This window comes from Engystomops pustulosus, chromosome 8 (assembly GCF_040894005.1).
Source record: "Engystomops pustulosus chromosome 8, aEngPut4.maternal, whole genome shotgun sequence".
NCBI classification, from domain to species: Eukaryota; Metazoa; Chordata; class Amphibia; order Anura; family Leptodactylidae; genus Engystomops; species Engystomops pustulosus.
This window is the reverse complement of record NC_092418.1, coordinates 45,402,366-45,423,050: the sequence shown is the minus strand read 5'-3', so window position 1 is coordinate 45,423,050 and position 20,685 is coordinate 45,402,366. Positions and strand designations below refer to the sequence as shown.

At 40.7% G+C, this 20,685-nt stretch overlaps 2 protein-coding genes across 2 annotated transcripts; both read right to left on the bottom strand.

Annotated features, from left to right (window-relative positions):
- Positions 1-3,975: 3,975 nt before the first annotated feature.
- LOC140076226 (hemoglobin subunit alpha-3-like) lies at positions 3,976-5,426 on the bottom strand. The gene is made up of 3 exons (XM_072122739.1): positions 5,332-5,426; positions 4,689-4,893; positions 3,976-4,104 (listed from the first exon to the last, which is right to left on the bottom strand). Exons 1-3 carry the CDS (start codon positions 5,424-5,426, stop codon positions 3,976-3,978), a joined length of 429 nt encoding a protein of 142 aa, XP_071978840.1.
- Positions 5,427-16,039: 10,613 nt separating this feature from the next.
- Positions 16,040-17,546, bottom strand: LOC140076225 (hemoglobin subunit alpha-3-like). The gene is made up of 3 exons (XM_072122738.1): positions 17,413-17,546; positions 16,489-16,693; positions 16,040-16,168 (listed from the first exon to the last, which is right to left on the bottom strand). Exons 1-3 carry the CDS (start codon positions 17,505-17,507, stop codon positions 16,040-16,042), a joined length of 429 nt encoding a protein of 142 aa, XP_071978839.1. The 5' UTR covers positions 17,508-17,546.
- Between the last annotated feature and the right edge of the window lie 3,139 nt (positions 17,547-20,685).

The window sequence follows — 20,685 nt, the reverse complement described above, 5'->3', positions numbered from 1 at the left end:
AGCCTTTCATGCCATTTACGGCTAGAATATGATTGGGATCGTCACTCCCCCTGATGTCATCGAGTAGCGTCGATCCATTCCATTGGTAGCCTGGAGTCTCCATGGATCTGTGTCATGTAACAGGCACATCATCTTTGTATCTTTCATACCAATAGATGTCCGAACAGAAAGTATTGGAAGATCTATAGATAAAATACACCATGCCATGTAAAGCTTGGCCTTTGGGGGGGGGGGGGATTTTGGGTGCCCTATAGCTAAAATACTTTGTTTTAAAATGATACATAACAGCCATTATAATAAACTCCTAGTAAGTCTTCCGTTATCAAGTAAAGCAAGATATGGTTGAGAAAACCTTATTCACATTCTCTATTTCGCTTCAGAAATAACTGACACCTTTGCAAAATACTATTCCAAACAATACAATTTACATCATATGTCTGCCCCAAACAAGGATGATATAGATTTATTTCTCAAATTCCAGGTTTTCCAAGAGCAAAGAGAGCTTTGAAATCATCCATTTATGGTATAGGATGTTGTGAAGGCAATTTCTAAACTAAAGACAAATCAAACCCAGTGATCTGATGGTTCTGAAATCCTAAATATAATCTTAACCCCTCACCTGTTGACAGTTGTTAATAAAATATTTGAAGGGGAATCCTCTGGAAATGTTGGAAGACTTGACATAATCTCAAAAGTGTTAACCCAGGCAAAAAGGTTATAGTTAAAGATGAGTGGAGCCGAACTTTAGGTTCGGTGTCCTCCATTCAGCAGCTCTGCCTAATCAGGACATGTTGCCAAATCACAGCCATGCCTAGTTGCTAAGGGCATAATGCTGCCTGATGGGCTACTCTGCAGCCCATCAAGCAAAATATCCGGGTTAGGCCTAGCTGCGGAACGGAGGACACAGAACCTAAAGTTCGGGTCAGTTCATCTCTAGTTTTAGGCCCACAACACTTTTAAATAGTGATGTAAAATATTTGCAGAAATTTTGGCATCAAGTCTTCACCCATTCATGACCACACTTGTTTCCTCTCAGCACCTATTATTTATCTGAGACAGACAAACCAGGGGTGCAACAAGGAAAATAATAGATTAGTTAAAATTGTCAGCTCACACTCCTCCCCCAGTGTATTTCTGTAACTAGAAGCTGAAAAAGAGGTATGAGAATGATACTGGATCTACCGTATATGGGTCCCATGGGTTGGCAATTCTGGTATTATATGTATATTACCATTGGTAAGAGTAGTTTATGCAGGTTTTAAGAAGTTAACATGACTTAACATAACCAAGTGGCTCCTACTTTCCCCTTATTTTTTAGCCATTAATTGAACCTCAGAAAAAAATCTGAATATTCTTGGAATTATCATAAGGGAAAGACACATGTGCGCAGATGACTGTGATCATGTACACGTATGAGATTATCATCACATGCACTGACCCTCTTTGCTCTCTGGCACACTATAGAAAGCTATACTCAAGCTTTGTTATATAAACTTATTGAGAATAAATATGAAATACTTGCGATCAAGTTGACTAATAGACATCAGGAAAAAAACACTTTAGCTACACATGAGTTATTGGACTCCGGAAATCAACTTGGGCCAAGTCTTGATGCCAAAATGATGATAAATGTAGAAGAACTGAAACAAATAATAAAGTCAGATCTTTCAAGATATAACAATGGACTTTTGTCATTGATAGCCAGAATCAACATAATTAAAATGAGTGCGCTGCCAAAAGTTTTATATAGGTTTCCCTAATTTTCCCCTGCGGTTTCATTAAATCGTAGCAACCAATGATGGTGAGATATGACTGGTAATGTAAGACACCTTGGTTAGCAAAGAGAACACTTTCCCAACTGTGGTCACAAGGTGGTGTTGGCTTTAGGCACTTCATAGCCTATCAGAGAGTATTACTTACCGAGGTCATAGTGATCTGGTTCAGCCAAGAAGACCACGTTTTGTTAAAAATAGAATAGTATCTGATTACTAGGTGGTTGGTCTTTGAATCAGGTCTTGTTTGCTGTCCATGTCGGTCTACACATTCCTGCCTATAAATCATGTCTAATCCAAAATGTCATGGAAGTTTGGAGAAATATGGTATGAAATGAGTGGTGGTGCCTATTCAAGCCACAGGATATACTGTAATATTGGCATGGTTTAGCATGCCACTGCAGTATATAAAGGGAACAGGGAAGAGAAAGGGGTGGGAGAGAAATGGAGAAAGAAAGGTGTGAAGTTTACATACCAGAGGTGGGTTAATACAGCAGTAACCACAATACATGTAGAAGTGTTCCAGTGTCTCTTTGCTATCTCCAACATGTGGCAGATGCGAAGGAGTACAATTTGGAAAGAGGGAATGGGGTCAAGTACCACCTATGTAATAATTTCCTGGATATCTCTAAATGATTAATGCAGTGAGATGATTTAGAACTCATAAGGAACACCACCCTCCATTGTTGAGGTGAAAATTGGCTCTGAAGTTCTTTTTCCCATCTGCATGCGCAGACGGCAGGTTCGTCGGACGAGGGAGCGCAGCTGCAAGGAGCTGCGCCCCGAAGATTGTGGGTAGGAGGGGTAAAGTGGCTACTGGGGCGTGGAGTAGCCGCGCCCTGTAGCCACAGCTGCGGCTACTCCACACCCCAGTAGCCGCATAACAAAATTAGCATAAATCTATAATATAAGTTCACAAAACAGCGCGGGGACGTGAGGATTAGCCCCTAAAAGGGCTATCCTCACGTCCTATTGATCCACCTACCACCCAATCTACCTTTATAGGTAGATTCGTGGTGGTAGGTTCCCTTTAATTAAATACATTTGCCTTATGTAAACATTTCTTCAAATGGATGTTAAAAAAAAAAAAATTCCCGCGTGAAGATAATTTCTCATGAATGTTGCCATGTTGTCCCTTAGAAACGAGATGGCTTCCTCGGATACGACCACGTCACACTCTGGCAGCGGTGGCCAGACTTGCGCTATAGAGCCCTGCCGGACCACCAGGATTCTGCAATCATTACCACAGGACGGCTCTAGGACCTGCAGTAACTCCAGGAAACTTTATATACAATAACCTTTTGTTTCTTTGTGCAATCCCTCCAGCAGAGGTGGCCGTATCCGAGGAAGCTATCTCGTTTGTAAGGGACCATATGACTACATTTATGAGAAATTATCTTCACACAGGAACATTTTTTTTAATAGCATCTAATTGAAGAAATGTTTACATATGGCAGATTAATGAAACTGAATGTGAGTGCCCAGACGGGAAAACCCCTTTTAGTCAAACCCTAAAGAGAAATGTCTGACTTGAAGGTATTTGAAGAATTCTTTATTTGAGATGTTATACTTGGAAGAGCGTTCACTAAAGGGAACGAGGGCCTGTCATGAAGAGCTCTTATAGTTAACAAACCCTTATTTATCCAAGAGGAGAAATCTGAATCAGGGATAATGTGGTGAATGGTGGCAAGAGGGACATCTCCATGTCTTAAGGGAAGTAATTTAGAAGATTGTAGCAAACTTTGCCACAAAGATATGGATGTCCTGGAGAGTAGGGAGATTTGTAAGGCATGGGCTCTGATCTACCATGGCTTTCCACAACCAGTTCCTAGGGAACATATTAGGAAACATAACATACTCAATTTGTGTCCATTGCTTGGACTTACTTCCCTGCAAAAGTGCTCTAATTTGGCAAGCTATTGTTGACCCTCTGTCCCCCACCTCCAGGCCCCTCTGTTCCCCTTCTGTCCTTATCCTCCAGGCCCCGCTGTCCTATATTGGGGCCCATCAGTGGCTAGACTATGTGTATATGGAATATATTTATACTACAGCCGATGCTACTATTGTATGTACAGTATATTCAAATTTACATTAGTCAAACAGACTTTATAGATTTACTATTAGTAAAGCAAATTAGTCCAGAGTTTAAATAAAAATGATTTTTTATTTTAATTAAGGCACAATATTACAATGAAAAAAAGATTTATCTGTATTTGGAGGTGAGATAGTGAGACACTGCTGCAATAAACTTGTCAAAAGCTGCATGGGTGCTGGCATCGAAGTCAGCAGGTAGGTGAGATGCCAGGGTGACCAGGATGCAGTGAGACAGCAGCTGCAACAGAAAAAAAACATTTTAAAATCTTAAGTGATTAAATAACATGCCCTTCCTGCAGACATTCATAAAAGATCATTTAGAGTAAGAACAGCATGGATTAAAGGACATGCACATTTTAATGTAATGTCTCAGTATTTCCCATATAAGGGTAGGGCACCAGCCCTGTAATCAGTTGTTCTTCTGGTTCTTAACCTTGTAAACTATAAAATGATTTTAATGTGCTCCATGAAGTACAAAGAGATCCATCATGGATTGAGAAAGTTCGAGAACTTATATTGTGTCATATTATAAATTATCTCATCTATCAGGGTGTGGCCAAACATGGCGTTTTGTATTGCATTAACAAACGCAATGCAAACACCCAGAGGTGAGGCCCAATCACATACTTTTCCATGGATGTGATCGGTAACCAGCATCTTTTGTCTTGAAGTTTCTACGGACACACAAATGCAATCGGGCCAAGCCCTGCCCCTGGGAGTTTGCATTATGATTGTAAAGGCAGTACAGACACCACATCCTTAATAACTAGAACTGCTACAAATGGCCTAAGGTACTAATACAAGAGTATGTAGTAGTCTTACCTTGAAGTTTCCTGGGTCCACCCTCAGGTTGTATGCATGCAGGTCACTCAGTTTGGACAGAGATCCCTCCAAATTGTCCACATGTTTGCCAGCTTCTACAAGAGCACTCAAGATCTTTCCTCCATGTGTATGGAGATCTGTTGAGCCATGGCTCAGGTCAAAGTGGTTGAAGTAAGTCTTAGTCTGGGGGAATCCCAGGAACATTCTAAAAGAAAATATGAAAAAATATATTACTAAAATTTACACTTCACATGCACACGTCAGCGCGTTGGAGAGGAAGAGGAATGAGTGCTGCTAACTCCTCCCTGCTCTATGGCAAAATATAGTACATGTCCTATATTTCTCTGGGCACAATCACCGTGAGTAGTCAATAAGGGCCAATAACCACCTGCAAATAGTTTGGCCCAGTATTGGCCCCCATTATGGCTGTGTGAATGAGCCCATAGATACTAATTCTTACATCTGAATTTGTAATACATTCTGATGTATATTGACAGCATGTGGTAAGAATATGGTAACTAAAAGTTAATTTATAATAGAAGAATCTTAAAAAGCCGAAGAAGCCTGACTCTTTGTACAAATATTCTATGTTAGTTTGTATTTGTGTCATGTGTAATTGTTGTACCATAGATTTAATCCTTACCTTTCCATGGCTTCAGCACCAAGAGCATTGACATTTCCGGAGACTTTGCCCAAGATGGAAACAATGGCCGCCTTCTCAGCATCAGAGAAAGTCATCTTGCTTGTGTTTAGTTGTAGTGAACTGAAAGTTAAGATATGAAAGGTTTGTGCTGTGGCTCAGTTCACTTAGTATTTATAGAGGAAGGATCAGCAGAAATGGACAATTGTCTAGGACCATTGGTCATTTTGGAGATAAACACAAACATGTAGATTGGGAAATTGTGCTGCCTGTGTATAACTATGTGCTGTGGTAAGACCTTTATATTGGTGAGGATGTAGTCTGACTTTTGTCTTTATTGAAATCAAGTGAACAATTTCAGGATAAATTTATATGTATAAGCTACAGTTGCAGGGCACTAACTAATAAGTTAATATAGTGGGGCACATTTACTTACCTGTCCAAAGGAGTTCACCTAAAGTGCATTCTCCAACGATAATGCACTCTGCCGCGATTCACTAAGATCGTGCGCCCGATATCCTGAATGTGTTGCTTCCCCGCTCAGGTCCGCCGGAGTTCACCTTCTTCTTCCTGGTGCATGTAGATGCATTGTCTGCGATACAAATTGAAAGTTAAATCCCGTGCTCAGTCCGAATCCATCAGATCCTCCGATTTCTGGCCCACCCCCAATTTCTGTTAGCCAGCGCAGCTACAACACAATGCCAGCGCAAACCCCTGTTAAATACTTGTCAAAGCGGCGCAAAACCGTGAACAGTCCGACGAAAGTGTGATTCGCGACCCTTAGTAAATAAGCCCCAGTATGTAATCTAATCTGATGCATATGATGAGTAGGCAGGAAGTTAGCACTTATATACATATATCCCCAAAAGTGCATTAAGGAGTACAGGTTAAGGTTGGAAAGAGAACCCAACCAAATCTATATATACAAATAGATTTATTTTTTGCTATCACAGGATGTTATTTTCACTATGACCACTGTAAATCATTTGCAAATAAATGTGTATTTCCTTATGCATTGTAGTGGTGGGAATTTCCCTCCCTGTGTAAATAAAAACTAAGAAGTTATCACATAGTATTAGATGAATAGATCTCTTTGGAAACTTGGAGCATTGGTGCCACATGTTAAAAATCCTTTGGGCAAGAAGTGTACAAAGACTTTGGAATTTACCCCATATTACACTATAGTTGAAAACAATAGCTGCTTGTTTTTTTTTCACAATGAGGATACTCTATTATTATTTATTATAGAGCATTGCTAATTTCATGGAGCTGTATATTACAATTAGGGATCAAATACAGTTCATTTTATAAAAACAATTCAGCAATAGATTCTGAGCCCCAAGCAGTGGAGCAGGATGAAATGGCGTTCAACGCGGAATCAATATCCAAGGACAGTGTTGCTGGTCCAACACCCGGACCTTCGTCAGGCATAAAATTCATTACAAACAAAGTTGTTTATATAGATAAAAGGTATGAAAACGAGGCGCCTCGTTTAAATAAACCAGCATTGGACCAGCAACACTGTCCTTGGATATTGATTCCGCATTGAACGCCACTTCATCCTGCTCCACTGCTTGGGGCTCAGAATCTATCGCTGAATTCATACCACTACCGATCAATCTACCCCTGGGCGGAGAACGGAGAACGGCGCCAGGAATCCTTTATTTTATTCTACATGCACATGTGTTTGTGCTACAAGGTGAGCACTTTTAAACTGTTCTTTTAGACCTTTTGCAAGCAGCTTTTACAATATCACACGAGGAGAGCTTTCTTATTTTGTAGCTTTTTACGCAGGACAGCTTGAATTTTCTGATGGCTCCTATTGTTGCAGCAAGAACATGAACACTGGGATTAAAATTAGAATTAAAAAAAAAGCAACACCTTTACAGCCAATATTCCCACTTCATGTGAATTATTTTATTTTATAATTTTTCTTTATTGAAGTAAAGTAGTATAAATGCAAAAAACACATGTGAAGTTCTTTATCTGGATACTTTTTCCTTGCTTAATCTATTCGCCCTTATGTAGCGCTTATGTGATGCACACCCAGGGGGTTGATAAGGTGAGGAGGGGGAGGCAGTTTAACTGGGTTGATGATCTTTTGATCTTTCCTGCCATACATTTCTTATCTTAGTAGAGCAATTTGTGGATTAGAAACCTCAAATTCTGTAAATTGAGATGCTTACATTTACTTTACACTCTATGGCCATTATGCCACGTACACATCTGTGTTGAATAGTTCATGAGGAGCATCATCCACATACAGCGTCCAGTTACAATGATGGACCTCAGCGGAACTCAGTTGATTCCATTATAAGGTGGTATTGTCTTTCTGGTACATTTCAATTATTGAAAATAGTCACAAGAAAGTATCTAGGACAGTTCAGTAAGGCACCTTCACAATGCTGCACTCTTCATATTCAGTCCACTAAAACCAAAGTCTAAAGGTGAGGCCACACGTGGCGTTTTTAATTGCGTTTCCAAAAGAATGCAAACGCCGGGAGCAGGACTCAGCCCATTCGTATGTGATTGGTAACCAGCAACCTGTGTTTTTCATTTTTTAAATGCAGATTGCATATGTTTCCATGATTGGACCAAACCCCATGCCCTCGATGTTTGTACAATGCAATCGCCACGTGTGCCCGCACCCGATGACTAAAAATGAATAAATGCATTTTGGAACAAGCAACAGGGTCATTGTTTATGCCTCCTAATAAAGCGCATGTGAAGCAACATGTTGCTGTTTAGCCAGGCCCTGCTAGATTTTGTAAACCTATTGAGAGAAATGTAATATTGTTGTGTAATATTGGGGTGTGCAATTGAAATACAGAATGCACCCGGCTTCTAAGACCTTGAGCTGTTTAGCGGTTGTGTTCTGGACTGCTGGGAGTTGTGGTACCTCTGCATGGTGTCTGCAATTGTGCTTTGTGTTTCTGCACCATGAGGGGTTAATTCCCAGAAGTTGTCCAGCTCCTATCAGGTCCTGGAGGTGGCTGCATATATTGCAGCTTCACTAGTCACCTGTGCCAGTGTTTGAAATCCATTTCATGGCTTGCTCTCTGCTTAGGTTTGACTCACTCTGTGTTCTGAATTGTGATCTCGGCTAGTTTTTGACGTTGACCCTTTTGCTTACTGATTTTGCTCTTGACATACCCTCTCGTTGTGACCCTGGCTAGTTTACTATTCTTTGGTGTTTTATGTTTGTCAGTCTGTTTGTGTTTCCCTTCCCACACTTATCCAGTGTATTCCGAGTCTTCAAGTAGTCGCCCCACGGTTTAGCGTGCGAGGGCTATAGGAAGGGACAGAGGTTGGGGCAAGCTCAGGGAACACTATCCCCTGTCTTCTGTGTTACCCAACCCTAACATTATACTTTCAAAAGTCCTAACTTTTATAAATTGTACTTCCTAGTTCACATTTTAATATTCTATGCCATGTACTGGGAAATTATAAAACAAAATTCTAAATGCAATGAAATTGCCAAATAAGAACTAATTCACAGCCTTCTCTTATGGGCTCTGTTTTTACACATTTCACTATGTGCACCAAAGGCCACCTTTTCTTTATTTTTAAGGTAGGTACATATACATCCATATACATTTTTACACATAAATTTCTGATTCTTAAAAGGTTTGGCAGAATTAGAGCATGTAAAATATAATTAATTATATAGTAAAGGTATTATAAGCCTTTTGTGACAAATTGGTACGTAATTGTCAGGTTCAATTATATAATTTGCTCTTCATTAAATGATATATTTGGAACATCTGTATGTAACAATTTTTACTACGCTTTTTCATGACTTTAGCTTGAAATGGTTGTTTTTAGAATTACCAGACAAAGGTCTGCAAATTAGTTCACTAGTTTGAAGTGAAGTTTGAAGTGGGCTACCAAGTAGACATCAGATGTTGTTTAAGCCTTTCAGTGACAAAATATAAAAGATGGATTTTCCTACATAAACCTTCAATAGAAGCCTTATTACAGCATTATTACAATGTAACAGGAAAATTAGATGTATCTCTTGACCTCTGACTTCAGTAGTAAAAACGGATACACACAATGGGGCACATTTACTTACCTGTCCGAGTTGCAATCCCCAAGGTGCGTTCCCCGACAATGATGCACCATGCTGCGATCCACATCGTTCCTGCACCTGATATCCTGCATGTGTCGCTCCCTGCTTAGGTCTGGCGGAGTTCACCTTCTTCTTCCCGGTGCATGTAAGTGCTTAGCTTGCGACACAAATTTGAATGTTAAATCTGCTTAATCCGAATCGGACGGATCGTCTGATGGTCAGCCCCCTGATTTGTGCAACACAATCCCCTGCGTGATCCCTGAAAAGTCGGGAAACCTGACGAATATGCGACTGCGGGACCCTTAGTAAATAAGTCCCGATATATTTCATTGTTTCTGAATATATAGCGCTCTAAAAGGATTTCTTGTTCAGTAAAATTGTTTATGGTCAGAGTAAACCAAAAAGACCGTCTTTTAGCATTGTTTTCCAGAGGGTTATAGATAAATTGTTGCACATTTGTCACAGGTTACTTGTCATGTATCTATGTTCACATAAAAAAAGTCTCACAAAGAAATAGGGCGTAATGAAAACTCCATTAGACCTCTGTTTTTTTTTCTTTAGGTTTTTAATAATAAATGTATTTTAAACTGATAACATAAAGTGCAAACATAAAATATAAAGTGCAAACATAAAATATAATAATTCAAACATTTTATTGAAACATTTTTATTCACTATATCTTTATTTAGAGGTGAGAAAGTGAGATACTACTGCAAGGAACTTGACAAAAGCAGCATGGGTACTGGCATCAAAGTCAGCTGGGACATGACATGCCAGGAAGACCAGTATGAGACAGCAGCTGGAACACCAAGAGTATCATTATACTCTTAAACTCTATTACATTATTATACAAAAAATAACCATATAAACGCTCCTTTACACAGTCAAATTATTATTTCAATATTGGGAACAGCGTTCATAAGAATGCTCACTCTTGATAACATGCAAATGACCTTCTGATCTGATAAACCAGCAAGGAGAAGCAGCTCATGTGTAAAGCTGTTATAAAAATGTGCAGATCAGTGCATGTTGACCTCAATTGACATTGTCAGCCAAGCATTTGTACAGTTAATCTATCATTAGGTGTTGATAATATGACATATTAAATAGAAAGTGTAAAAAGCAGCAGAATGAATTGCTGAAAATGAACTGAGTTTATGAATCTTACAATGAAGTTTCTTTGGTCCATCATATTAAAAGGGAACCTGTTGCCACATTTTCACATATACAATTAGTGACAGGTTCCTATAGAGCCATTTCAACTACCTGACCCTACTCCTTAGCTAAAAATAGTTTCCCTTACATCTCCATAAATCTATTTTATATTATATTCCCTTACATCAGAGAAGGCTTGTTCTATTCCACCAGCCACTCCTTTCTACTCCTCTCCATGTCCCATGTCTCTTCTCGGCATGTCATGTGACCAGACATCATCACAGGTCCTTTAGCCTCTTAACATTAGCAAACTGTACACCACATATATATCTGATCACATGAAATCCTTAATGGAATTTTAATTCTCCCCATCCTCCATGCTGTCATTTCATGTGGTCAGATACATACATGGGTTGGACATTGCAGATGTAACAGGCCCTTAAAGATGTCATCCTGGTCACATGACTTCAATGCCCAATAATGCAACAGAACTCTTCATACAGCAGACTATCATATCATGTCAATCAGGAACAATGCAATGGGCAATGCAATTGCCATTCAATCAGAAACAATCGGTGCAATGCAAGTAAATTTTAATATGTGTGACTCAGGTGAGTTGCATTTACGTTAACAAGTTTTTTTTAATTATCATTTTTATTTTGCCTTTATTTTGTGTGGGTTAATTTGCTTTAATTTTGTGTGTGTTAATTTGCATGACAGGTTCTCTTTAAGTGGTCCTGGCCATAATGTCACATATTAATAATTTATCATGAATCACATACCTCTTCTCTGAAATAAATCATAGTATATTTTAGGTAGCCACACAAAGCCTCAGCTATACTGCACCCCACTTTACTCACTTTTTGAAATGTGATACAGATGGCAAAAGGAACAATAAGTTGCATATTTTGTGGGAATACTCCTATGTAAAATAACATTTGGGCCTGAAATCTTAGATTTTTTGGAAGAGATTCCAATGCTAATCAAATTAGAAGAAAATCTCAGAGTTATGGCCAGCTGAAAATACATTGATGCAAAAACAGATGAAGTCCAGCTTATAAAACAAATCAGGATTTTCATAACAACATTTCATCCGATCAGGACGCCAGGGCTGTCCTCAGGCAGTGTAAGATCCCGTCTGCGATCTTAAAGGCACAGTGTCAGCCTATGTGCATAGGCAGGTGCATAGGCTGAGACAGCTAATACCCTACAATACATCAGTATTGCAGGGTATTTTCATGAACAAAAACCTGTTAAAAAACCACCAAAAATTATGATTTTTACCTATTTAATCCCATAAAAATGGAATAAAAAGTGATCAAAAAACATATGTACTCCAGAATGATACTCTTGCAAAGTACAGCATGTCCCGCAAAAAACAAGCCATCAACCAGCTCTTTAGCGAAAAAATGTTATGGCATTTGGAAGATGGCGATGCACAAATGATAGATTTTCCCCATATTAGGGTTTTATTTAGCAAATATAGTAAAACATAGGAAAAAATATCTAAGTCTGGTATCCCCATAATTGGGGACATCATAATTAATGCTTTTCTACTCCTGACTTAAAAAAAGTTAAAACATTTTCAACAATAGGGGATACCGACCCCAAAATGGTAACACTGGACAAGCATCTCATCCCGCAAAAGAAATGCCTTCATATGGGCCCAAGAACGACTCGCTGTGTGCCCATAAAACAAGTAATGGGGTCTCTGCACTTGGGAGAAATAGCATAACAAATTGTAACATGTGTTTTCTCTTTTTATCTTTTTGAAATGTGTAAATTTTTGGACTAAATGAACGTATTAGCAATCAAATTTGACCATTCTAAATTTCACCTCCATTTTGATTTAATTACTATTACTATAAATACATCCAGAGCCTACTTATATATCCAGCGTGCCAGGGATATTGTTTTCATCATATGGTGCCATCAAATTTCCCCCCATTGTATATTGGTAAAAGGTGAAAATGTTTTTGCTCTTTTAACATAACAATAATTTAAATTAAAATGTAGCAAATAACAATTTAGATTATGAATTAAACACTATCGACCTTATCCAAGAATCATTGGGAAAGTCTACAAATATTGCTTTCAGCTGTGTGGTCACATAATCTGGATGCAAAAGAACATGTGAACATTGCCAAAAACAGTATAAAAATAATGATCTGCATCTTTTATTTTTAAATAATGATGCACTGAACCTTCAACAGTGACTGTAAATAATCTTAGCTAATATCTGCAAGTCAGCGCCAATCAGAGGATCTCTGGCCCTCAAATTTTTATACATAGAGCCAACCAGAATAAGAATAATGGTATAATTAAGCATAAACCTTTTTATACTGGTCATTCAACTGTTGGGTCTTATTGGCTCCTGTGTAATATGATATGAGTGTGGAAGACTTACTAGAGACTTACTGTATATGCTCGAGTATAAACCGACCCAAGTATAAGCCAAAGTGCCTAATTTTGTCACAACAAATGGGAAAACCTATTGACTTTAGTATAAGCCTAGGGTGGGAAATCCACAGCCTTTACCTAGTATATAGCCATCCAGCCCCTTTCCCCCTGTATATAGACATCCAGCCCCTTACCCCCAGTATATAGCTATCCAGTCCATGCCCTCTAGTATATAGCTAGCCAGCCCCTGAGCCCCAGTATATAGCCAGCCAGCTCATGCCCCTAGTATATAGCCAGACCCTGCCCCAGTACATAGCCATACAGCCCAGGCCCTGTAGTATATAGTTAGCCAGCCCATGTCCCCTAGTATGTAGCCAGTCAGCCCATACCCACAGTATATAGCCAGCCACTGCCCCTAGTATAAAGCCAGCGAATACCCCCTAGTATATAGCCAGCCAGTTCCCTGCTCCCCAATATATAGCCAGCTAGCTCATTTCCTCTAGTATATAGGCAGCCCCCTAAACCCCCAGTATATAGCCAGTCAGCTCCTGCCCCCCAGTATATAGACAGCCCATACCCTCTGTATATAGCCAGCCAGTCCTTGCCCCCAGTGTATAGCCAGCCAGCTCCTGCTCCCAGTATATAGCCAACCCCAATACCCCCCAGCCTGCTCCCAGTATATAGCCAACCCCAATGCCCCCCAGCCAGCTCATTCCCTCTGGTATATAGCCATCCCCCTAAACCCCCAGTATATAGCCAGCCAGCCCATCCCCCCTAGTATATAGTCAACCAGCCTATGCCATCCAGTATAAAGAAAGCCAACCCGTGTCCCCCAGTATATAGCAAGCTTTCCCATACCCCCCAGTATATAGCCTGTATGTGGCCGATTATATCATGGTTATGGCCAAATTAAAACTTTTCTTTTAAAACTTTTGACACCATACTCGGGGAGATTTATCACAACTTGTACACCAGAACATCCACTATAACCTTGTACAACATGCCCCCCAGTATGCAGCCAGCCTGCTTATGACCCCAGTACATAGCTATCAGCCCATACCTCCAGTATACTGCCAACCTGCCTATGCCCCCTAGTATATATCCATCAGCCCATCCTCCCTTATATATATCCAGCAGCCCATGCCCCCTAATAAATAGCCAGCAACCCATGCCCCCCAGTAAATGGCAAGCAGCCCATGCCGCCTAGGACATAGCCAGCAGCTCCTGCCCCCAGTATATAGCCAGCCACTTGCCCCCAGTATGCCCAGCCTATTTAAAAAAAAAACATCTGTACTCATCTTTCTTAAACCCCCCGAAGGTCCTTTTATGTCTTATGATGCTTCGGCTCCATGTCCCTGTGCACTGCCATCGCACACAATATTGGCCATCGGTGCGGACACACTATGATGTCAGCTAGCAGCTGACGTTACGGTGTGTGCAATGGCAGCACACAGGGACAAGGACCCAGAGAATCGCAATCAAAAAGAAGGCCTGCGGGGAACGTCGGAAAGGTGAGTACAGAGTTCATTTTTTATATAGACCTTGTGCTGAAAACTAGGCTTATAATCAAGTATATACAATATATTTAGTACCAAAATTGAATGTAACTTAGAAATGCAAACTTTTTTATACATAATTCAGATGTTTTGATAACAGTAGTTTATGGAACATGCCATTACCTGTGCATATACCCTGCAACGGCATTTCCTACTGACAGATTTTGGAACTCAGAAATATATTAACTTAAAAAATTTAAATATGCACAGTCTCACCGCAATGGTTTAGCCCTTTAATATTTGGTGGTCTTGTCCGATTGTAGCCCACTTTTGAAACAGGATTGGGCAGCTTTTGCAACAATTTACCGGTCACACTGTCCCATGCGACCCCACCTTCTGCTTATTGAGCAATAAGCCTGAATCTATCCCTAACACTAAGTTTAAATTGTGCCAATTTGTCCTACTAGCAGCGCATATTCACAATGCGTCCCAGTGGCGTAAACAGACTTGGGGTTCTCTAGAGTCATTGAGAGAATTAATAATATTATGTTGTGTGAAAGACTTATTGCCATCAGAACTGATAACAGGGATTGATTCAGGAAGGTATGGCTTGGTTATCCTCCTCCATTGCCCTGATATGCAATATTTACTACGCATATTTAATATGCTTATTTACTACGGGTCTGTGGACCACATTTTCGTTAAGTTTCCCGCCAATTTCCGTTTAGCGCCGCATTTAACAGGGGTTTTTGGAGCGATCGGATTTGGGCGCAATCGTTTCATGCAACGGATTTGGCCTATGCGCGGTAATTAAAATCCAAATTGTGTTGCAAGATACGCACTTACAAGACATATCGGGAAGCATCCGGCGGACCTCAGTGGCGAAGCAACAGATGCACTCGGGCGCACGATCTTCATGAATCGCGGCAGATGTGGATTCCGGTGGACAACGCACCTCGGGGATTGCGCAACGACCAGGTAAGTAAATGTGCCCCATTATGTTTCACTTTAATGGGGTTTGGTGTGTTCCTCCTTATTTTCTTTCGTAGCTTACTCCTTGGCCAATATGGTTGTCGTGATCTGCTGGGCACCTGAACTGAATGTGATGATTGCATTGTATATATAAGACCATGTGGATTAGTTTCTTATCTCTGAGCATATATTTGTATAGTGTGTTAATGCATATACAGTATGTGATTCTATTTTGGATTATCAATAAATTGATAATTTAAAGTTAAAAATTTTAATAGGCATTTAAAACTTGTTAATTGTTTTCTTCATATTGATTAAACCACATATATGTTTATATAACATTTAGGGCACAGCTGTTCTCCCCTACTGCACGGGCACTAAGAAGTTACGTATATAAGACCCCTAGGTATCCAAATTTTAGTAATGATCATATAGGAACAGAACCATGTGTCAGACACACATCACTTTTCTATTGTTGCTGATTTACTTGTAAGGATTAAATCCTTGAATCATACGTTTTACACCATTACTTGTTCACATTGATAACATGTATACTTAGTACAAACACAGAAAATATTTAATTTAGACATCATAGCAAAGCACATAATTCATCCATTTATCTGTATTTGGAGGTGAGATGGTGAGACACTACTGCAATGAACTTGTCAAAAGCAGCATGGGTGCTGGCATCAAAGTCAGCAGGCAGGTGAGATGCCAGGGTGACCAGGATGCAGTGAGACAGCAGCTGTAACACAAAATCAAGGTAATCATCATTGTGAGAACTTTAATTGACAACAATAATTGCACGGGGGACGGCCGTTTGGAGTTCGGGCGGGGGGGGGGGGGCGGCCTCAGTTCATTCTGGCGGTGGTGGTGGGGGGCGGTCAGAGTTCAGACGGACTGGGGCACGGGCGGGCAAGCATTCGGGAAAGCGCAAACACAGAGCGGGGGGCCTGGAGGAACGCATCAGTGAATTATGACCCGGCCTGACCTCTGCGTAAAACATCTAAAGACATTTCTACATGATAGGATTTAAAAAAATGACAACTTGGTTATGAGTCTTACCTTGAAGTTTCCTGGGTCCACCCTCAGGTTGTATGCATGCAGGTCACTCAGTTTGGACAGGGATTCCTCCAAGTTGTCCAGATGTTTGCCAGCCTCTACAAGAGCACCCAGGACCTTTCCTCCATGTGTCTGGAGATCAGTGGAGCCATGGCTCAGGTTCAAGTGGTTGAAGTAAGTCTTCGTGTGAGGGAATCCCAGGAACATCCTAAGTCAAAAACAATAAATAAAGAACAAGTAAAATACATATATTACAGACCAGGACCACTCTCCATCTCACAACGTCATTAAAATGGAGACAATTGAATGTAATGCACACAATACAGAAAGAAAAGATCAACAATTCAACACACACACAAGATTAACACACACACAAACGCATATAATTATATATACAAAAAAGGCATAGTGGCTCATTTACTTTGAGACGCATTTAGAAGGGGATTTTGGCACACGCAATCGTATTTTGGCGCAAATGTCTGGCTTTCATGCGACAGAAATCGGGGGCGCGCCGTCATACAATCCGACAGATTCGGACAAACTGCGGGATTTAACTTAAAAATTGTGTCGCAAGCCATGCACTTACATACACCGGGAAGAAGAAGGTGAACTCCGGCAGATCTGAGCAGGGAAGCGACAGATGCAGGAAATCGGGTGGTCAATCTTTGTGAATCGTGGCAGCTGTGCATGATCGTCGGACAACGCACCTCGGGGATCTCGCAGGGACAGGTAAGTAAATGTGCCCCATAGAGTAACCACATAATCAGTATAAATAACAGGAGAGTCGGCTTTGTTTGCAGGAGTGTACAAACTTTCAGGAAGTAGAGATGTCAGAAGAGGTAAAAGTTCTTACACTCTGGTCCAACTATCTTTGCGGAAACAAAGAAGTACATATCAAGCTGCACTAGGCAGTCTATACCATTATACCTTTCCAAAGCTTCAGCACCAAGAGCGTTGACATTTCCGGAGACTTTGCCCAAGATGGACACAATGGCCGCCTTCTCAGCATCAGAGAAAGTCATCTTGCTTGTGTTTAGTTGCAGTTAGGTGCAGGATAGGATATGAGAGGTTTGATCTGTCTCTCAGTTGCACTGGATTTTATAGTGGAAGGGTAAGGACGGTCACTCATCTGTAAAATTGGTCACGAAGAAAATGCGCCGAGGCGGAAAACTGCTGTTCATGTAGAATACTATGAAGGGTTTTTTGTTGCTTACTGTTATCTTATTACATGATAAAGAACATTTTATCCTAACAAAGAAAAGTACAGCTTTGAGTTATTCTCTTATGTTATGCTGCTTCAAGTTGTTTTTTGTTTCCTTTCTCTTCGAAAGGTTACAGCCTTACAATAGATGACAACCAGCTTCCCAAGCTTTTCAAATGGCTAATATGCCAAATACCAATACTTATATTAATGGTAGTAAACATTAGAAGGTTTGAGAAAGTAATTTAGATTAATGTATAAGATCCATTTACCAGTTATACCACAATTACCTTCCCTTTTCATGGCGTGTTCAGTTTTCTAAATACAAGGGATGTTGGCCACATTCATTAGTCAGATGGCTTTGCCTGTGTACGACTGGTAAAATAATCACTGGATCCCATACTAAAGACATGATACAGTACAAATTGGCGTCCTCATGGATTTGTTATGCGCATTGTATCTGATTTTATGTGAGTAGAATTGAAAATAAAGGTCAAGGGACTCCAGTGGAAGATATATTTGTAACACGTATGAATATGGAATAAAACTGAAAGACTGGAAGATTGTATAGAGCTCCGGTCACACTACTTAATATTCTTCATGACACAGTACAGGACAGTAGCCTGCGAGGAGTCTTTAATGCCTATGTTGCAGAGTCTGGGTCCGAGGACAGTGCCCAGTCCAGGAAATATGATCATATATACAGGCGCGTAACTAGGAGAGGCTGGGCCGCATAGCAGATTTCTGCATGGTGCCCCCCTTCCCCTTAAAAAATGTATACATATTTAGGCTGCATTCACATAAACGTGAGCCCGTCCGGGCCAGGATAGAGGTGGACGGGCCAGGTTTAGGAGTGACACAGAGGAAGGGGCGCATGGGCACCCGGCAGTGCATTCCCGGACCACTTACCACAGGGCTGTGGCAAAGCACTGCAGGTACACAGGGACGGTGCGTCCCCGGGCCTGTTAACTCCATTCCACTACGGCTACTGCGGCGTTAGTTACACCACTGCATATATATGATTCTATACATTAGATTATTAAATAAACACTTTGGATGTGATCCAAGAATAATTGGGAAAGTCTACAAATAATGATTTAAGCTGTGAGGTCCTGATGGCTATGACAGGAAAATTGTAATTAAAAATAAAGTAAACATTGCTGAAAACATTCCAAAAAGAATGTTCTGCACCTTGGCTTTTATTATATAACGATGCACCAAACTTCCAGCAATTACTTTTTTTTTTAATAATTAATTTTTATTTGAGCCATTCATGCATATACAGAAATTTGTGGTACATGTTCGCAAAAACACATATTTATCAGAAACAGGCTCCATTTTTACAATAATACAAGCGATGTAGTCATTAACAGTAACATATTAACCATGTACCAGGCATTTAACAGTTCTACATTTAGTTAGTCTGGGCCATTATCTTTGTAAGTGCAGCAACAATCAGACGATTATCTAATAGCACCTGAAGTGTCTATCCCAACCAGCCAACCAGGATATAGTATATAAAACATAACTCATCATGGAAATGTTGCAGAGGTATTCCAGTTATTTCATATTTTTTGCTATCCACAGAATAACTGATCAGTGCATACCTGACCGCTAGGGCTTCCCCTAATCACGAAAATGGTGATTTACTGGATCCCACAAATGAATGAATTGTCTGGTTGCTTGTGAGGAGAACACACTAACTGCTTGGCTCCACTGGAGATAGTCAGATAGCCATCTCCTGCAGCCACACCCTGATCCTTGCATTTCAGCCCGGCCCAGCAAGGGTTACTAGCCTAATGGACAGTTTCCCCAGTGTGCTGCTGGAGGCATGTCCGGGACCGGCCACATATACCTGCCTATTCCCATCAGACCGGGCTGGTTACTTCAAATCTTACCTATGTATCTAGTGTTCTTGCTATCTTGTATGGTATTCTGTGTTTTGTATCCGATTCTGGACCTGACCTGTATTTAACCCGTTTGTTCTTGACATGACCTGTATATACCCACTTGATCTTGACCTGACCTGTGTATATCCCGCCTGTACCTGTATCTGGACCTGACCTGTGTATAACCCGCATGAAGACCTGTATATATCTGTTGTTATCCCTCAGTATCGTTTACCTCCTAGTGTTATCCTGCTTTCCCAGTCTCAGACCTGTGTTAGTATTCTGTGCACAAGTGTGAACACTGGTCTATTCTTGTATTCTGGTTACCTGCCCGGTCCACCATCCAGCAGCTGGCAGACAAAGTAAGCCTTCCCTGTCATCTTGGAGGGTCGCTCAGGGACTGTCAGTTAGGTTCCTGATAATGGGGTTGCCCTTATCAAGGCGGTTTATCTGCTTTAGGCATGGACCTCACCCGCAGGGTGAGCTCGCCACCGCTTACCTAGTCTGACAGCTAGCGGCAAGCCTGGTTGTGGTTGTGCGTTGGCTGAACAGGTGCTGACAAGCACTAAAGGTTCCTAAGAGCACAGTGGCCTCCATAATCCTTAAATGGAAGAAGTTTGGGACAACCACAACTCTTCCTCGACCTGGCCATCCAGTTAAACTAAGCAATCGTGGGAGAAGAGACTTGGTGAGAGAGGTAAAGAAGAACCCCAATATCACTGTGGATGAGATGCAATAGGAAAATGGGAGAGAGTTCCACAAAGTTAACTATCCTTGCAATAAAAAAATTAATGTCATGGACTTGAGCCATAAGCTCAGGGCAAGGACCTCAAAGGTGATTTTTTCTGAAATACTGCCTGTACCACATGCCATGCAAGAAAAGCAGAGGGAGAACAGGTAGATGATGAAGTGGCTCAAAAGTTGGTATATGAAGGAGGGGTTTGGGCTCATGGCCAACTGCACTGACTTCTGTCAGCTATAGGCTCTAAAGCAGAGATCGTCTGCATCTCAATAGGGAGGGTGCAGCATTTTTTTGGGGAAAAAAGCTAGAATGCTAGAGGAGTGTTTAAAGGGAACCTACCACCACGATTCTACCTATAAAGGTAGAAC

Excerpts from the sequence above, each read along its gene's own strand:
- LOC140076226 (XM_072122739.1), bottom strand. The coding sequence starts at position 5,426 with ATGACTTTCTCTGATGCTGAGAAGGCGGCCATTGTTTCCATCTTGGGC. Across the intron at positions 4,894-5,331 it reads GGTGCTGAAGCCATGGAAAG|AATGTTCCTGGGATTCCCCC; the intron begins GTAAGGATTAAA and ends ATTTTCTTTTAG. Across the intron at positions 4,105-4,688 it reads TGGACCCAGGAAACTTCAAG|CTGCTGTCTCACTGCATCCT; the intron begins GTAAGACTACTA and ends TTTCTGTTGCAG.
- LOC140076225 (XM_072122738.1), bottom strand. The coding sequence starts at position 17,507 with ATGACTTTCTCTGATGCTGAGAAGGCGGCCATTGTGTCCATCTTGGGC. Across the intron at positions 16,694-17,412 it reads GGTGCTGAAGCTTTGGAAAG|GATGTTCCTGGGATTCCCTC; the intron begins GTATAATGGTAT and ends TTTTTGACTTAG. Across the intron at positions 16,169-16,488 it reads TGGACCCAGGAAACTTCAAG|CTGCTGTCTCACTGCATCCT; the intron begins GTAAGACTCATA and ends TTTGTGTTACAG.